We start from the raw sequence: 18,601 nt of genomic DNA on the forward strand, positions 1-18,601 counted from the left end.
AGCGTCCTTCCTGTCCACATGCAGCCACGTGTGTGTGGCACCTGCTATGATGCAGCAGTAGCAGTGCCCCACGTGCTGCTGGGCACAGAGCCCTCGGTGTGGGGTGTGCCCTCAGGCAGTTCGGGGCAGGGCTGCAGATGGAGCTGGCAGCAGTGACACTTGTCTTATCACAGGTCACTGCCTGGAGGGGTGGCTGCCATCCTATCACAGGTCATGCTGAGGGCATTGGCATTTACTCCAACACCAGGATAACTCTGGGGTTTCCTTGGGATGTGGCCTGATCTGTTGGTATCTAGAAGAATCCTTTAGGCCACAGAACAACGAAAGATGCTTGGACTGAGTGCCAGGAGCCACTAAGATCTGGGACGGGGCTTGGAAGAGGCTCTTGGGTTGGGCAGCGGCAGTGGCCAGGCAGTATGGTTGGAGTCTGGACATGTGGGGAGCCCACAAGAATGTTGACAGGCAGGTGAGGGGCTGGGGGAGAGTGGTGCAGGATGGCATGGAGGTCCAGCCTGAGCAAGTGGGCACAACATAAAGCAGGTGCCATGACCTGCCACAGGGGACCCTGCAGGAGTGCGGACCTGGGTGAGGGTCACCACTGCACCCAACACTGTGTGGGAGCCCAGGGAAGGGGAAACAGGTCACACCCAGCACACCTGCATGGGAGCCTGGGGAGGGGGGGACGAGTCACACCCAACACACCTGTGTGGGAGCCCGGGGGTGGGGGCAGGTCACACCCAGCACACCTGCATGGAAGCCTGGGGAGGGAGACGGGTCACACCCAGCACACCTGCATGGGAGTCTGGGGAGCGGGGGCAGGTCACACCCAGCACACCTGCGTGGGAGCGTAGTGGATGTGTTACCTCTAACATCTAGGCTTTAGGGGAGGCCAGAAGGAGAGATGGGCCAAGAGGCATCAGGTGAGGAAGGCTTGCTTGGGTGGGCTGGGGTGGGGCAGAAGCTGACCTCAGGGTGTGAGCAGGTGAGCTCAGCCTGTGTAAATGGATGGCACCCAGCGGAAACAAGGCAAGGAGGTTGAGGCAGTTTTTCCATTGTGGACGTCTTTTATTGTGTTTAGGGCCCCACACGATGCTGACTAGAGAGAGGTCGACAGACACGGACAACACCTGGGTCGCTACACGGAGCCCCCCCCAGGAGGCGATGGGGAAGCCGCCGTCTGTGTCCCCCCCCAGGAGGCGATGGGGAAGCCGCCGTCTGTGTCCCCCCCCAGGAGGCGATGGGGAAGCCGCCGTCTGTGTCCCCCCCCAGGAGGCGATGGGGAAGCCGCCGTCTGTGTCCCTCCCCAGGAGGCGATGGGGAAGCCGTCCTGCTTGTCCCTCCCCAGGAGGCGATGGGGAAGCCGCCGTCTGTGTCCCTCCCCAGGAGGCGATGGGGAAGCCGCTCTCTGTGCTGACTGCAGCGGCCAGAAGGCGATGGGGAAGCCGCCGTCTGTGTCCCTCCCCAGGAGGCGATGGGGAAGCCGTCCTGCTTGTCCCTCCCCGGGAGGCGATGGGGAAGCCGTCCTCTGTGCTAAATGCAGCTGCCTGGCAGTTCACAGGCTGACGGCTCCCACTGAGCATCACACTCCAGCCCCTGGAGCCCACGTCCACTTGCAGAGAACAGCCATGACTGGCCCTGCACGGACCCTGCCCTTGGGCAACACGCAGGCAGGCCCACCGACTAGAGGCACAAATTCAAACTGTGGCATCCACCTTCCTGTCAGTGGCAGAGGGCAGCGTGCCGTGGAAAGCAGCTTTTGGCCAACATCCTTCACTCAGTATTGCTAATTATTCTTGTAAACAAAAACTGCAGTATCAGCAGACAGGTTTGCAGATACTGCATTCTTGAATTTGTTTTGATTCACAGGTAAATATGATTTTAAAAAGCCATTCCCAAACATAGAAACTGTTGTTACTGATGTGACATGCACCTGAGAGAAATAAAATTCCAATGGGGTCCCTTCCTGGAGGTCATGGCTCAAGGCCAGGCAGAGTGTGGTCTGCAGGCTGCCTGCGTGGGGGCTCTGCATGCGTCCTGGGGTAGTACACGCTCCTGCGGGGCCCTGCGTGCGTCCGGGAATAGGACATGCTCCTGCCAAGGCTTTCCCTACACTGAAAGGACCCACAGGCTGCCCGAGTGGCAGTAGCCTGAGCTGGTTTCAAGGAGTTTTATTTCTCTCTGCTACAAGAACATAAACAGAATTTCCTGGTGAGACGTACCAGGACCCTTGTCCTCCAATGCCTCTGAACAGACTGCGATGTGTCAACTGAACGCTCAGTTTACAGCCTCTGCTGGGAGCCACACGTCAGGAAAGGACTTGGCGTGAATCTGTGGTTTCCTCCATTTCACCTTCTGCACAGCTAAACCAAGTGGAACACTTGGCTTTTTAATATGGGCAAAGTAAATGGTCTAGGAAGCTACTGTGAGCACAGGGATTCTTGGATTCTCAGCACAGGTGCGTCTACAAGGATCGTGATCCCCGCCTGAGAACACAGTGCCCCTGGGGCAGCCTCGGAGCGGGAGCAGGGAGCAGGGAGCAGGGAGGGAGGCAGCCAGCCTCACACAGACGGCATGAAGTTAGACATTTTTCTGCCCTGCAGGGACGGGAATGGGGTGGACCTCACTGCACAGATCTACATCTTTATTACAGCAACACAAGACACGGTGAGGTGCGCTCCCGGCACGGAAAGGTGTAAACAGTCAGAAGAGAGGAGTCTTCTGCTTGGTTGGTTGTGTTTTCAGTAGAGGTTGAAGAGTAGAAGTTGCCCTCCTTTCTCTTGAAACTCAGATTTCCTTGGTTTGTTTGTGTCTCTCCCATTGCGGGATGACTTCCCGGGGTTTTCGTCTCTGCTCCCTCTATACCTTGAGCCAGTGGCGGAGCTGGAAAGAAAACAGGTTTATTCCGAAATGGAGAGTGTGGCTGCTGGGAGAAGAGCAGCCCTGGGGCGATGCCCCATCTTGTGGCTAAGAGCAGCTGAAGGCAGTGAGCAGCCTGCAGCCTCCTGGCCATGTGCCCTGGGAGAGGGGGAGGCTCGTCAGGGGCCTGGACCAACACGCCCCTGACGGGTGCCAGGGATCCGATGCCTCACTCAAACTTCTATAAATCAATGATTACTTGATTTTTTAAAAAGCCGTGAGACCGTGGTTGCCGTGGTGGCCGTGGTGGCCTCTGGGGCATATTGATCAGCTGCTGAGTCTGAGAGATGCCGGGCACCCTCAATCCGAGGCTGGTTCCAGATTGTACCCCAGCGACTCGGGTGTGACGTGGTGATGTCACCTCTCCCCCAGGTCGCCCCACCTTCCTGGGGGCCTCAGATGCTCCATCCAAGTGACACGCTACCTCTGCAGCTCCGTCTTGCTCTCTGCGACCCGGGCGGGCGCAGGAGCAGGGTGTCCTGACGGCTCAGGGACTGATGACATAGACAAGAGCAGCTATTTAGACCGCCAGCAAATGTCATTGCCTGCTATTATGCAGCCGTTAGTTCAGCCTATTTGTGAGCACAAGCCCCTCGATAACACTCAATGGCAAGAAGTGTGCTTCATAAACATTTCCAAACAGGGGCACACAGGGCTTTCTTCTGACAAAACCATGCCAGCCATGGAAAGCCACTGAAGCTACCACTGGCCACGCCACAGGTTCCTCCGGCCCCTCCACTGAACGCCTGCAGGGACCTCCTCAGCCTGGGTGGGATCACACTGCAGGCCAGGGGTCTACTGGGGGCCTGGAGCAGCCACAGTTGACGCCAGCACAGGCAGCATCCAGGTGCAACTCGGGGCTCCGTGAAGGAAGCTGGGGCAGGGAGCCCGGCCGGGACCCACAGCCAGGGGTGGCCCAGTGGCCAGAGCCCTAGAGCAGAGGTTCTGGGTGGCAGCCCCACTTCAGGCCAGTGATGAAGGAGCCATGCTTGGGACTCCAGCTGTGAGCCCCGTACCCCCGGGGTGAAGCAGTTCTCTGCCCTGCTCTCTGACAGAAGCAGAAGGTTCCCCTCTGGAAGGAGGTGTGCTTGGGGGCTCCCAGATTCCCACAGATTAAGATGAAGCCATAAATGTAAAATAAAGACTAGAAACAGAGGACAGCAGCCCACTCTAAGTGAGTCCCCAGAAAGCAGACCTCAGTTTGATCCCAAAGGACTGGAGCTGTTGCAACAGATTATAGGACGGCCACATAGGGGACCCTTGAAAAAGTGACACACGCACATCACAGTGATGAGAATTTCACAAGAAACAGCAGAGCACACGCAGCTTCCAGAGATGAAGTAGAAAAGAGAATGGCTGGGATGCTGAACCGGGGCAGGGCAGTGGGAAGCGGAGCGTCCATAGCTGAGCTATGGTTTGTTTACGTGACAGACGGTCAGGGACCAGTCACAGCAGGCGAAGCGTAGCTATGGACATGGACATTTCTGACCTAGACAGAATAACAGGGATCGAATTTACTGGACTGTCCGAAACAACCCCCAAATAAACAAAACACATGCACCAATGGCCTTCCAGACTGTGGACACCAGACCATAAGGGTCAGTGGTCCCTGAGGGAAGTCAACAAAGAGCCCCCTCTGCCACCCTGCTCGCTGTCTCGAGGGAGTTTCCAGATTGCAGCACAGCGAGGGTGCAGCATGGTGCACTCCCTGGGTTGAGAGGCTGGAAAGGAGAGCGAGGGAAATGGAGGTGGCTGCAATTTGCAGGCTAGAGCACCAGAGAGGAGGTGGCCACACAGAGAGAAGACCCAGGACAATGGCCCAGGATCCCCGCTGAGGGTTCAGTCGAGCACACCCGCTGTGTATGAGGAGGCTGGGGAGAGCATCGCGGACAGGACCAGAGGGAACCACCTCTGATGCCCACACAGGGCTGGGCACAGTGCCTGCTCCCCCAGCCAGGAGCAATCGCGACTCTCGGGGATTTGCATGGAGTGCGCACAGGGCCTTGCTTCAGTAGGGGTCGGTTAGGGCTACACCAAGTGCTGAAGCCAAATAATACACTTTTTCGGAACCTAGGAATATCTAGAGATGTAACAAATGAAATTGTAAGAATGGCAAAGGAAAGATCAAGCTAGACTCAGAGACAGATGGGTGCAGGGCAGGCTGTTTCCACAGTGTCTGCTTTTCCTGCTGTGGGCTCACAGGGGTCTGTTTGTTGTGTGGACAAATTAATAATTTTAAAATGGCCACATGTGGATTAATGATAAGACTGTGCTACTCAACTGTGCACCTAAGATTCGAATGAAAACAGAATCTAGGCCGGGCACGGTGGCTCAAGCCTGTAATCCCAGCACTTTGGGAGGCCGAGACGGGTGGATCACGAGGTCAGGAGATCGAGACCATCCTGGCTAACACGGTGAAACCCCGTCTCTACTAAAAATACAAAAAACTAGCCGGGCGAGGTGGCGGGCGCCTGTAGTCCCAGCTACTCGGGAGGCTGAGGCAGGAGAATGGTGTGAACCCGGGAGGCGGAGCTTGCAGTGAGCTGAGATCCGGCCACTGCACTCTGCACTCCAGTCTGGGCGACAGAACGAGACTCCGTCTCAAAAAAAAAAAAAAAAATGAAAAGAAAACAGAATCTAAGTGAGGTAAGAGACCTGGAGGACCCGGGGCAAAGTGGATACACCAGAGCCTCTTAACGGAAAACACAGAAAGGCAGAAGGCAATCTTTCAACGTGTGGCTGCAAAATTCACAGAATGACAAGATTTGTGAATCCGCAGATCTGGCTACACAACATATCCAGAGAGGATAAATAAAAAGAAACTCAGGTCCCGACACTCCACAGTGAACCCACAACATGGAAATTAAAGGAAACTTGGCCGTGTGCAGGGGTGAGGACAGAGCTCACCACAGGGCAGGCTCACAGGTGCACACATCTCAGCACAGCCACGGAACACTGCCTCCAAAACGCAGAGACAGTCACCGTCGGCCTGGATCCCCGAGCCCACAACAGTGCTTTCGCGAATGACAGCAGCATAAAGACGTTCCCAGACACCAATAGTGAGGGAGGTTAGCAAGAGACCTCCTCACAGGAATGTCCGAAGGATGCTTTTTGAAAAGCAAGAAAATAGTCCTAGAAGAAAAGAAGTCGATAACAAAAGTATGGAAACCAATAAACATCAAGCATGCACATTAGTCCAAGGAACAGGATGAGTCCATACAAAATAGTAACAGCAACGAGAACAGTAACAGTGTCTAATAACAGTGGGTTAAAAAGACAGAAATAGTTCTGAGCAATCATGGCGTATTCATCAGTAGGAGGAAGATTTAAGTCCTCATAATGGGATGGGGTTAAAATACGGTTTAACTGTAGAGTTTAAGTGAAATATGTATGGTACAACCTCAAGAGTAGCTATTAAAGGAATAGAATAAGGCCAGGCACAGTGGTTCATGGCTGTAAACCCAGCATTCTGGGAGGCAGAGGTGGGCAGATCACTTGAGGTCAGGAGTACGAGACCAGTCTGGCCAACATGGTCAAACCCTGTCTCTACTAAAAACACAAAATTATCCAGGTGTGGTGGTGGGCGCCTGTAATCCCAGCCATTGAGAGGCCAAGGCAGGAAAATCGCTTGAACTCGGGAGGTGGAGGTTGCAGTGAGCAGAGATCACACCACTGCACTCCAGCCTGGGTGACGGAACAAGACTCCAGCTCAAAAAAAAAGGAATAAAGTATATAAGTTCTAAGCAAGTAGAGAGAAATACACAGAAAAATAAAAATGAGTGAACCAAGAAAGAAAAATCAGTCTATAAAAAGGCAATAAGGGAGAAAAATAAACACTAAAAATGGGACAAATAGACTAGAAAGATAGTAGAATCAAGTTCAAATATATCAATAATCACAACAAACGTAAATGGATTAACCTGCTCAATTGTCAGAGTAAAAGATTCTAGGTATATTCTGGGTTTGCAAAAGACACTTGAATCTTAAGACCACTGCAAAGGTGAAAGTTAACAGATTGCAAAAGATATTTCAGGCAAACTCAAAAGACACCTGGTGCAACTGTATTCATCCCAGACAAGTCAGACTTTAAGACCAAAAGCATCATTAGGGGGTGAAGATGCGTCCATGTCAGCAGGAAGAGATGGTCATTCCAGACATGGATTTACCTCAGAAAACAGCCTCAGACTACAGAGAGCAAAACAAATATACGATCGAGGAAGAATATGCCACAGGCATCTCTTAGTTACTCACAGTCAAGCACCCCTAAAACTGACAAAGTGTAGACGATGTGGGTAACACGATATACAAGCCTACTCAAATGGACAGAAGCAGAACTGTGTATTGACAATTAGAGAATAAATAGCACATTCATCTAAAAGATGTGCAACGTTTACCAAAGTTGATCAGGTGTAAGGCCCTAAAGAAGTCTCAATACATTTTATTTATTTGTTTGTTTATTTATTTATTTATTTATTTTGAGACAGAGTCTGGCTCTGTCGCCCAGGCTGGAGTGCAGTGGCCGGATCTCAGCTCACTGCAAGCTCCGCCTCCCGGGTTTACGCCATTCTCCTGCCTCAGCCTCCCGAGTAGCTGGGACTACAGGCGCCTGCCACGTCCCCCGGCTAATCTTTTCTTTTTTCATATTTTTAGTAGAGATGGGGTTTCAGGGTGTCAGCCAGGATGGTCTCGATCTCCTGACCTCGTGATCCGCTCGCCTAGGCCTCCCAAAGTGCTGGGATTACAGGTGTAAACCACCATGCCCGGCCAATACATCTTAAATAATAGGTATTATGTGTGTTTGAGAACAATGAAATTAATTTGGAAATTAAAACCAAAAAGATGAGTAAAACATCCCCATATATTTGGCAATTTAAAAACAGACTTTTAAGCAAGTTATGAGTTGACAAAGTCACGATGGAAATTAAAATATACTTAGAACTAAAATATAAAGAAAAATGCTATGTAAAAAAATGTGGAATGCAGCACATGGAGTATTTTGAGTGAAATTCATAGCCTTGAGTGCTTACATTAGAAAAGAACAAAGGATGAAAGTTAATAATCTAAAGTCCAAATTAAAAAGTTAGCAAAACTACAACAGGGTAGATCCAAGAAAAGCAGAGGAAGAAATGATAGAAACAGTAGCTGAGATTAATGCGACAGGACACACAGCAAGAATCCCACATGAAGTCAAATTTGGATATCTGAGAAGACTAGCAAGATCCTATACAAAGTGTAAGACCCAAAGGTATAGGACGCTCAGAGGAGCGAGGCTCTGGTGGAGCTGGACCGGAGGCCAGTGGAGAGGGGCTGGCAGCCCCTAGATGGATGGGGTGAGATGCCTGGTCACTCCTCCTGTGTTTGGAGCAGGCAAGTCACTGAGAGGACAGAGGAAAGGGTGCCAAGGGAGGGAGGCAGAGCCCACACCAGAACCTGACTTGCAGGGAGGAGGAACAAGCTGGGCAGATGTGCACCTAGAGGTGACTTCTCCCCACTGCCTCCTGGCCTGTTCCCTGCTCAGCGTCTTGTTCTGCCTGACATCACCCCCCACCTCCCAGGCACACGGTGCCCCCTCCCTCTGCCTGCATCCTTGCTCCTGCCCCATGTGCAGGTCCATGCTGGGCTCCTCAGGCGTGAGCTCATGAGACCCCTGCTAGGAGAACTGTTTACGAGGACGAGGTGCAGAGAGGTGGCCAGAGGGAAGAGGCAGGTCCGAGGTGGGGGCCGCGGTGCCCTCCACACTATGACCTTCTCTCCCCTTTGCTGTGCATTGGACTCTGCTGTCGGCATTAGGCTGACTTTAGTGTGTGAAATCAGGTCGGAGCTGAGGCTGCTCTGGGGTGGAGGAGGACACTGCCACAGGCCCAGGGCACAGCCCAGGCTCCTCTCCTGCTGGCCAGCTCTGTGATCTTGGGCACATTCCGGGGCCTCTCTGGGTCTCAGGGACCCTTGTATAGAGAGAGTGGTGGGCTGCCTCTTAGGGTTGTGGGAGTAAAAACACATCAAGTGTTTACTCTGTGCCCCGGGAATGCACCTGCTCCACGGCGTGCCATGAACATGTGCGCACACACCTGGAGGGCTCCCAGGGTGCAGGAAACACCTGTCGTGACCATCTTCTCACTTGAAGCCCGCCCCAAGCTCCCAGGCCTGTCCCAGCCCCTCCAGGGCTCCCTGTGGCTCCCTATGGCCAGGCCCAAGCCTCCCCTCCTGGCACTGTCCCTCCTGCCCCCATGACGTGGGCGGGTCCCTTGCTGGTCCTTAAGCTGGCTCAGCTGGCCCCACAGGGGGCTGCTCCCATAGTCTGGGACATGCCCAGGTCTTTGCAAGAACCATGCGTGCAGACGCACCTCCCGGGGCCCCCGCGTCCTGCGCCCCTCGTCCCAGGTGCACGTCTCCATTGTCACCTGCCACCGCCGGTGGCCTGTCCTCATAGAGCACATGCTGGCTGAGTAAATGAATACCATGTACACCAGCCTCGTCTACACCAGCCTCGGAACCCTCTGGGGGCTAAGAACACCAAGCTTGGGATCATTCTGAATTCCCCTGAGAGAGGCCCAGCGGGGACCGCGACCTTACCGTGAACTGGCGCACCTCCCCTCTGTCCACCAGCTCGCGGTCCTTCTCCGGCGCGATGGCGTAGGCCAGTTTCTGAAAGAGAAGGAGAGTGCGGGGGCCAGTGCAGACCAGCACCCACCGCCAGCACCCACCACTGACTCACACTGCCAGGACCCTCACCTGCCAGCACCCTCACCACCAGCCCTCCTCACCTGCCAACGCCCACCCGCCGGCGTCCACACCACCAGCGCCCACCACTGACTTAACACTGCCAGTGCCCACACCGACCAGACAGCGGTCAGGCCCGAAGCCGACATCCTGGCAGTCCCATTAAAGTCTAGTGCAGAGCAGGACATCAGCATTTGAGCCCTCGCTTGAAATAAAACATGGTCCTGGAGATGGCCCTTGTCTCTAAGTCACCACATGTGCCGGGCTCTGAGTAAGAAAGTGCTCACACCCAGGTGGGCTGCCTCGGGGCTACCTGCAGCTGACATGTTCCAGGAGCACTTGCTTTTTGTCACCTGCAGCTCCTGGGAGAGTGAATGCGGGACCTGCCTTTCTTTCACTGCCTGCTGCGGCAGCTCCTGGGGCCTGGATGGCACCAAGTCCTCCCAGAGCAGGCGGCATCTTCAGGAGCTCACACTTGGAGACCTGGATGCCTGTGTCTGGATCTCTGAGGCCAGATGACCTCTCCCAGGGAGCCCTGTGTGTGGCTCCACCCCATGTCATCACCACAATTCCACTTGTACCTGGCTCAACTGCTGAGGTTTTACTTAGCTTATGTTCAGAGTTTGGCTGTGCGAGGGGTAAGGGCACTGGCTATTCAGGCCCACCAGGCTGCAGGCGTCCTCCAGCTGACCTAGGCCCCGCCTCCCAAGTCCATCCAGCCTCCCAGAGGAGCTCTCTCCCTGCAGGGACTGCCTGGCTGCCTGCTCTTCCCCTGCGCTGGGTCCTGGCGGGTCAGTGTGTGGGGGTCTGAGAGGGACCGTCCACAGCAGGGTGTCATCAGCTTTCCTAGGGCCATGGCAGCCCCAGAGCCCCTCCCACTCCACGGAAGCCCCCAGCCACACACTGTGCTTTGCCTGCACTGGACCCTGGCCTGGCCGGGCTGTTGGAGAGACGGGCTCAGTGCCAGCCTGGCAGCACCTGCGCATGTCTGAGCCCAGGGGACACCGTGTGGCCCTAAGGTGGGATCCTTGAACACAGCAGGTGCCACTCTAGGGTTTTGCTGCCCAGGGCCAAGCCAGTTCTTTCTGAGAAAGGATGGGATTTAAGGAAGCAGCTTCTGGGAGCTCCCAGTGGTGGGCTCTCAGGTGAGGACAACCCTCTTCCAAGGAAGGCATGTCTTTGTCTCTTCTGGGAACCACAGAGCCAGAGTGTTAAAGGAGGACCCCGTGACTGGTCCACCTGCCTCTCCTCCACACAAAGGTGGCAAAACCAAGCAGAGGAAAGGAGGTGCGTGTCAGGGACTCCACAGAGCTTCCTCCACTGCCTGGAGCTCCAACTGCCCCTGTTCAGCCAAAGTGGGGCTTGGCCCTGGGGGGCCTAAGTCACCCCTGATTCTACCGCCCTCAGATGGCTGCTGTGTCCGCCCCACCACACACCATAGTGTGTAGGCATGCATGCACTCAGTACACACAAACACTCAGACACGCATGTGAGCACAGACCCAGGTGCACACACACGGGCACATGGAGACAGCACATACAGACAGATATACAGTGGACATACACACAGGTACATGCACACATAGACACACACACGTGGACATACAAAAAGACACACACATGAATACACATATGTATACACACCCATGGACACAGGCGTGCAGGTGGACACACACACACACTGTTGTGGTGGCCACCTCCAGTCTCCTCCTCTTGGTCACAGACGACCCAGGCAGGTGAGGACTGGGGCCGTGGACACCTTTCTGGTGGCCTCGCACTCAGGTGAAGGCGCCGCATCCAATACCCACCTCTCGAAAGGACCCAGGCAGGCTGCAGAACTTGTAGGCCGCATAGATGGGCACCATGGCCATGGAGGACGCAGCAATGACCCAGCCCAGCGCATTGGCCCAGTCGGGGAAGATGTAGGCTCCGTAGTGGGGGGGCCTGAAGGTCACGATGCTGACCACGACCACGAACTGAAACCAGCAGACACAGGTCAGGCAGCTCTCAGCCGGCGGTGCAAGGACAAAGCAGGGATGGGGCAGGCACTTCATGGCAGAGGGTCTCTCAGCCCCTACAGCTGTGCACGTGCAGAACCCGGCCAGGCCTGCAGACATGGCAGCTGGGCATCCCAGGCAATCCATGTCCTCCTGAGGCATGATCTAGCCTGTCCTGTCCTATCCTGTTCCCTCCCCTCCCCTCCCCTCCCCTCCTGCTTCGTCCCCTCTTCTCCCCTCCCATCCCATCGTGTTCTATCCCATCCCATCCTGTTCTATTACACCAGATCCTGTCCTATCCCATCCCATCCCATCCCATCCCATTCCTTCCTGCTCTATCCCACCTTGTTCTATTCCTTGCTTGAAATCACAACAAACACAAAACTGGCCACTAGCCAGTCCACTGAATCTATGATCCATGGCCTGAAGACACAACTGTGACCCATGCGGGACCATCCTAGGGCCACCCAGGCTCCGTATCTCTACTCTTTCTAGAAGCAAATCTGATGAAGTCACAGACCTGTCTCAGAACCACCACCACGAAGGTACACAGAGGGTGGGATGGACGCCACTCGGAGGGCAGCTTCCCCCCCTCCAGAGGCTTCTCCTGAGGCAGCTCATGCATTTGTTCCTCCACTCCACAAACATGCACCGCCATCTAAAAAGATCCTCCACGTGCCTCCACATGCACCTCACGCCTGAATGTGTTCTGTGCACCCACATGTGTACTGCATGCCTACACGTGTGTTCTGTGTACCTGAGTCCTTCCCAAGGAGACAAGGGAAGCTCTGTTAGATATGGTTTATGATGTAGCTTAAAATGCATTTTTTTCCAAATTGTCCATTTTTCCTCAATTTCAGAAAAGTTAAAACATCCAAGCCTTGCACCCGAAAAGCATGTTGGATGCGTGTCTCATGCCAGTCTCAGCATCTTCTTCATGTGCTGCTTCTAGCCACCCGCAGGTTTGGAGCCGGGTAGCGAAGGACTGGGATGGGGGTTGGGGTTGTGTCTGTCACATGACCAAGGCCAGGGTGGGCAGCCATCTGGTGAGCAAAGCCAGCGTCCTGGAGCATCTGCCTCCGCTGCACAGAAAGCCCTGAGCATGCTTTAAAGAGCCACGCGTGCGTCCCTGGACATGTTGGTCTTGCATATCTGACATGTAGGTATGGCTGTAACGTGCTTTCTTGTACTGTTCAACTTCTCGCTAGATACCACTCTTCTTAGAAAGAACTATGCCTCCCCAGGCCACAGTCTGCCCATGTGAGTTGCCTTTGCTCCGGCATAATTTCCCTTTAGCAGTGCTGCGGCGTCATCTGCCACAGAGTCATCTGAACAAGTCTGCAGCGTGTATACCCCTTACAACCAGAGGCCAGCACACGCCAGAGGGCAGGGGACTACGCCACAGCCTGAAGCAACAAATGATAATACAGACATCGTTTTTCTGCTAAAATCAAAACTTCATAGGAATTGCACTGTAATACTAAATATAAAATGACATAGAGCAACGAAATGGCCGTGTTTCTCTCAAGTTGGCAAAACGAAGTCCTGTTTCATATAGTTTGTAGTTTATCTAAAACTGTGCAACCTGTGTTTCTGTGTGAAGTTCGAAGATTTAGTCTAAGACCAGTAGAACATTTTGTCTCCTAAGATCGAGGTCAGCCCTCTGGGTGTTAAGAGGAGACACCCCCTGAAGGGAGCCGACGTCCTCATGCAAAACAGCTGTTTCAACTAAAGGCGGGGGAGAGCGGGAGGTGGGCAGGAGGCTGACTTTCCGGGAGGTGGGCAGGAGGCTGACTTTCCGGGAGGTGGGCAGGAGGCTGACTTTCCGGAGGTGGGCAGGAGGCTGACTTTCCGGGAGGTGGGCAGGAGGCTGACTTTCCGGGAGGTGGGCAGGAGGCTGACTTTCCGGGAGGTGGGCAGGAGGCTGACTTTCCGGGAGGTGGGCAGGAGGCTGACTTTCCGGAGGTGGGCAGGAGGCTGACTTTCCCGGAGGTGGGCAGGAGGCTGACTTTCCAGGAGGTGGGCAGGAGGCTGACTTTCCGGAGGTGGGCAGGAGGCTGACTTTTCCGGAGGTGGGCAGGAGGCTGACTTTCCCGGAGGGCTTCCTCACTTTCCCCTCTGAACAGCCGTGTAGTCTGTGTCCTGTTAAAAGGCTGCCCCGTGCATCCAGGAGCCTTCAACAGAAGCCGCACAAGCGCAGTTAACTGGACTTGGGACACTTAGGTACAGTCATGCCATGTGGCCTGGAGCTCAGATATGGTGGAATTTCTACAAGATGCCAGGCGGCTTCTGTCACACTATGTTGAGCTTTTGCTGGATAGGGCCTGTCTCTCATCTCTTTCCTGTACCCTGGAACCTCTCTGCTTGCAACTACGGGGCTGTCCCACCTGCTGTGTGCAGGTGACAAGGGGTCTCCACGCACGCAGGCCCTGCTGACCCTGGGGCCAGCCTCGTCCATGAGAGGGTGCGGCCTGAGTCCCCCGCCCTGTTCCAGGCCCCGCCTCGTGCCTGCTGGACTCGGGAGGTGCTTCTCTCTGTGAGCAGCTCACAGACGCTCTGCTTAGACCTGGACAGTTCTTAGGTCTCCTGCCCAGACCAGGTGGCACAGCTTTGCTTTGTGAGCCTCTGGGCCTCTGTGGTTCAGCCGGGGAGGCACTGCAGGCAATCCCTAATGGATGGGCGTGGCCACGTGCCAACAAAACTCTATTTACAAACACAGCCTGGCCCGGTGGGCCCTGACTCAGCGGCCCGGCCCAGATGATAGAAGTAAGTGCCTACTGGACTCAGTGATGCTGCTGAGCCAGAGGGAGGCAACGGGACAGCGCCAAGGCCCCTGCTGAGCCAGAGGGAGGCCTGCGTGAGCAACAGGACAGGGCCGAGGTCCCTGCTACTCTCAGGGTCTCCAGCACTCGGCATCCTCTGTCCCCGCCACCCCGGAAGCTCTAACTTCAACCTTGATCCTCACAGGTAGAGGTGAGTGGATGGCCAGACTCACCTCCAGCTTCCCCTCCCAACACAGCGGCACAGCCCAAGTGCAGGCCTCACACGGACTGTGGCAGGGGTCCAAGACCACCTGGGACCACACCTGAGGTTTTCTTGGTGGGTCTAGAGGGGAGGGCGGAAGGCACCTTCAGGAGACTAGAGATGAGTTCGGGGACCGGCCTGCCCTTCCGGGCCGAGTCCTGAGGCCCCTGACTCCAGCCACGGTGAGCTCAGTCTCAAAGCAGCCTTTAGGGGCCCACCCCAGGCCCTGCCTGCAACCTCCTGTGCACACAGTTTGCCCAAGCAACGACCCGTATGCGGGTGCTGGACCTCGGGGCAGGTGCCAGAGGGGGGCAGTGGGCGGGGGAGGGGCAGGTGCCAGAGGGGGGCAGTGGGCAGGGGGAGGGGCAGGTGCCAGAGGGGGGCAGTGGGCAGGGGGAGGGGCAGGTGCCAGAGGGGGGCAGTGGGCAGGGGGAGGGGCAGGTGGCCCGAGATCCCTTACCAGGAGGAAGCAGGGGCTGACCAGCTTCCAGCACAGCCGCCAGTACAGATTGGGCCGCTGCCCGGTCATCTGCTGGATGTCATCGCTGAACTGCCCGACGCCTGAGGGGAGAAGAGGCAGCATCAGCGCCCATCAGGGCAGTGCATTCCCCTGATGCTAGACACACGTGGGGGTCCTCGCTGACCCCCAAGCGTCCCACCTACCGGCCCCAGGCTCAGGCTGCACCCAGCCTCCTGTGGGGGGGGCCGGGCCACACCCCAGCCCACTGGGTGCCTCGCTGACGGGTGGGAGCCCACGTGCCCGCTCCACCCTGGAGACCCACCAGGAACAGCCGCATCCCCACAACAGCCCCTCAGGTCCTCCTCCTCATCCCACGGCTCTCCCTGCCTCCCTCTGCCACCAGTACTCCTTGTTCACTTAAAAAGATTGTGTCAAAATACACATCACATAAAACTTCCCATTTTAGCCATTTTTATGTGTAGAGTTCGTAATGTATTAATACATTCACATACTGTGTAACTATCACCACCACCATCTTCAGAACTCCATCTTCCAAAACGAAATTCTGCCCCCAGGGAACGCCAACTCCTCCCGACCCCCAACCCCCGCCAGGCCCCGGCCCCATCTGCTTTTTGTCTGAATGAATGTGACTCCTGGGGGAACCTCCCATCAGTGGAGTCACGCAGCACGGGGCCTCTGCGACTGGCGTACTCCCTGGAGAGTGTCCCTGAGGCCACCCAAGCTGCAGCCACCTCAGCATTCCCTTTCGTTTTACGGCCGAATCATATGCCGTCCTATAAGTATACCGTCACTGTGCCTTCAGAAAAGCTATTTCTAGAAACATAATAAACATTTTTTTCTCCCCAAAAGCAAGTACCAGCAGTCCGCTTTAGAAAGGCCTATTTTTCTTTCACTGGTATCATCTAACTTCTAGGAACTGACCATATCTCTCCCCCCACATCTGGCCTGGTCTGTGACTTGTGTGCCCGCAGCTATCTGCTGAGATCTGGGGCAAGTCTTGCAGTCGTCCCGTGTTCCCTCAGAAAGAAGCCCCCACGCCGAATCCCCTCTTCACACCCCACCCCGGCATCCAAGCTCTGGACATGAGCGATGGACGTGGGAGGCAGTGGGGATGCAGAGAGGTGAGGCTAGAAGCAGCCAAGGAGGGCGTCCCCAAGGCCCCTCAGCCCCCAGACCCTTCCTCCCCGGCCCCTGCCGGAGCGGGAGTCATCAGCTCCAAGACCTACAGGACTGCATCAGGCTGGAAGCCCAACGTATTCCGACACAGCTTATTAGAGCACAGATTTTGTTTCATTTAGATGATAGGGGTGTGGATTTCTCTTTGGAAAAATAACACAGATCTCGGTCTCCGGAGGCTCAGTTCACGAGGGCCAGCTTCTCCCCATCTCCCGTGGTTCCAGAGGCCATGGCGCTGGTGAATTCGAGGCACTTTCTCCCTTCCTCTGTGAAGGTCTATGTTTTGTTCAGGGAACATGATAATGAAAGCGATAGACAAAGTTTTGATTCCAGGCACCCATGAAAGTACAACGACGTTGATATTTCCCTTTTCTGTAGAGCAACACTGAAAACAACGTTCTCAGAATGGGAGCTATTTCTCCTATTTGTCTCAAAGCCAGGGCGTTTATCTGGCTGTAAATTCCATGGCTCTGCGGCAGAGAAAATGACCCCCTTGTTTGCAGGTGAGCTGGGCGTCCTCCAAAACCAGGGCTCAGGCAGCACCACAGACGTTCAGCCGGATCCCCACATTTTTTTTTTATTTTTTGAAATGGAGCCTCACTTTGTCGCCCAGGCTGGAGTGCAGTGGCACAGTCTCGGGTCACTGTAACCTCCGCCTTCCGGGTTCAAGCTGAATCATATTCTGTCGTAAGTACACCATCACTGTGTCTTCAGAAAAGCTGCAGCCTCCTGAGTGGCTGGGATTATAGCCGTGTGCCACCACGCCCGGATAATTTTTTTTTTTTTTTAGTAGAGATGGGGTTTCACCGTGATGGCCAGGATGGTCTTGATCTCTTGACCTCGTGATCTGCCCACCTTGGCCTCCCAAACTGCTGGGTCACAGGTCACCGTGCCCAGCCTGCACATTCATGGTGAGATGCCCGGGTTCAGCCTTGCCACCTCCCTGGAAGCGACCTGGCCAGGTGAGTGGAGCTGGCACTCCGGCCCACTTTACAGAAGAGAGAACTGAGGGGAATCGAGGTGACTTGTCCAGGTCAGCACTCAGGGAAAGGGCAGCCCTGGCTCCAGGCTGGGTTTTCTGTTGCTGTTTAAACCCCTGGTGGACATCCCAGGACACAGCTGGGGCAGACCAATGGGCCAGCAGCTGCACCCATTGGAGCACCTGTTGGAGGGCCGCCTGCTGGTCATCAGGCCCCGACTGCTCTGGGGCTCTGGTCAGCAGGGAAGGCCATGACGGCACCTTTGAAATGCACCATGTCACATCCCTGCTGAAACCCCCAGCATGGATTTGATTGTGTGGGATGGGCTCGCCAGTGCCTCCAGCTTGGAGGAGGCAGAAGACGCCCGGCCACTGTGAACACCTCTGACCACAGTGTGCGTCTTCTGGCTGCCATCCAAACTAAGCACCTCACTGATCCCATCAAAAGGACCAGGGGCCAAGCCTCTCCCCTGTGCGGAGCTGTGATGATCACAACTCAGGCTTCCGGCAGCTGAAAGGTGTTTCCTCACAGCGGCTTTGTCAGAAGGGGAGTGGCACAGCCACCAAACAAGAGGGCGTTGGCCTGGCTACCTCCCCCCGGACTCACCGTAGAACCAGGCCACTCCGATGGCTTCAATGAGCACTCCAAAGAGGATGGACGTGCCAGCTGCAAAATGGTCCAGGAGTGTGAAGACGTAGATGCCACCCTGGAAGAGAGGGAGCCTGTGGACCTGCAGAAGGACTTTCCCCAAAGGTAAACCTGGCCTGGGACTCACTGTGCACACAAATGGTTTCACTCAAAGGTAAACCTGGCATGGGACTCACTGTGCACACAAATGGTTTCACTCAATGCAAACTCTGGTTTGAGTCCCTAAAATTCAATCCACATGCAGCTTCTTAGGGCCACATCTATTACAAAAAAATAAAAATAAAAATGACCTCTCCTTTCCCTTCCCAGGGCTTCGTGTGCAATTAGAGATGGAAGCAACTGCACGTGGAACTTGGCAGTGCCTCCCTTGGAGAGGACGTGGCCTGGGCTCCCCCTCCCATGTAGATAGGCTCTGCCACCCCCACCCACGTACATGGGCTCTGCCACCACACCCCCAGCACCCCCCAGTCCCCAAACCCTAGAGGGAGGCAGCTTCATGAAGCCTTGGGCGCTTCTGGGGGAGCTGTCCAGGTGCTGAAGTGACTCTGGGCCCAAGCTCCCATGGGCAGTTCCCCTGTTCACTGCTGTGCGTCATTTTCTGGGGTGGGTGGGGATGCAGCTTCCTGAAAGTGCTGTGGTTCTGTCTGGCCTGACAGTCCC

At 55.3% G+C, this 18,601-nt stretch overlaps 1 protein-coding gene across 1 annotated transcript in view; it reads right to left on the reverse strand.

The window, feature by feature from the left end:
• Window positions 1-1,458: 1,458 nt before the first annotated feature.
• The window catches only part of SLC6A3 (solute carrier family 6 member 3), a 49,994-nt gene continuing 32,851 nt past the window's right edge, over window positions 1,459-18,601 (reverse strand). The window contains exons 11-15 of the mRNA XM_033178727.1: window positions 17,900-17,999; window positions 15,117-15,217; window positions 11,444-11,611; window positions 9,490-9,561; window positions 1,459-2,880 (exon numbers count right to left, since the gene is read on the reverse strand). Of these exons, the coding sequence (XP_033034618.1) occupies window positions 2,857-2,880; window positions 9,490-9,561; window positions 11,444-11,611; window positions 15,117-15,217; window positions 17,900-17,999 (465 nt within the window). The 3' untranslated portion in view covers window positions 1,459-2,856. The remainder of the gene's footprint in view (window positions 2,881-9,489; window positions 9,562-11,443; window positions 11,612-15,116; window positions 15,218-17,899; window positions 18,000-18,601) is intronic.

This window comes from Trachypithecus francoisi, unplaced genomic scaffold (assembly GCF_009764315.1).
Source record: "Trachypithecus francoisi isolate TF-2019V2 unplaced genomic scaffold, Tfra_2.0 Lachesis_group2, whole genome shotgun sequence".
Taxonomy (NCBI): domain Eukaryota; kingdom Metazoa; phylum Chordata; class Mammalia; order Primates; family Cercopithecidae; genus Trachypithecus; species Trachypithecus francoisi.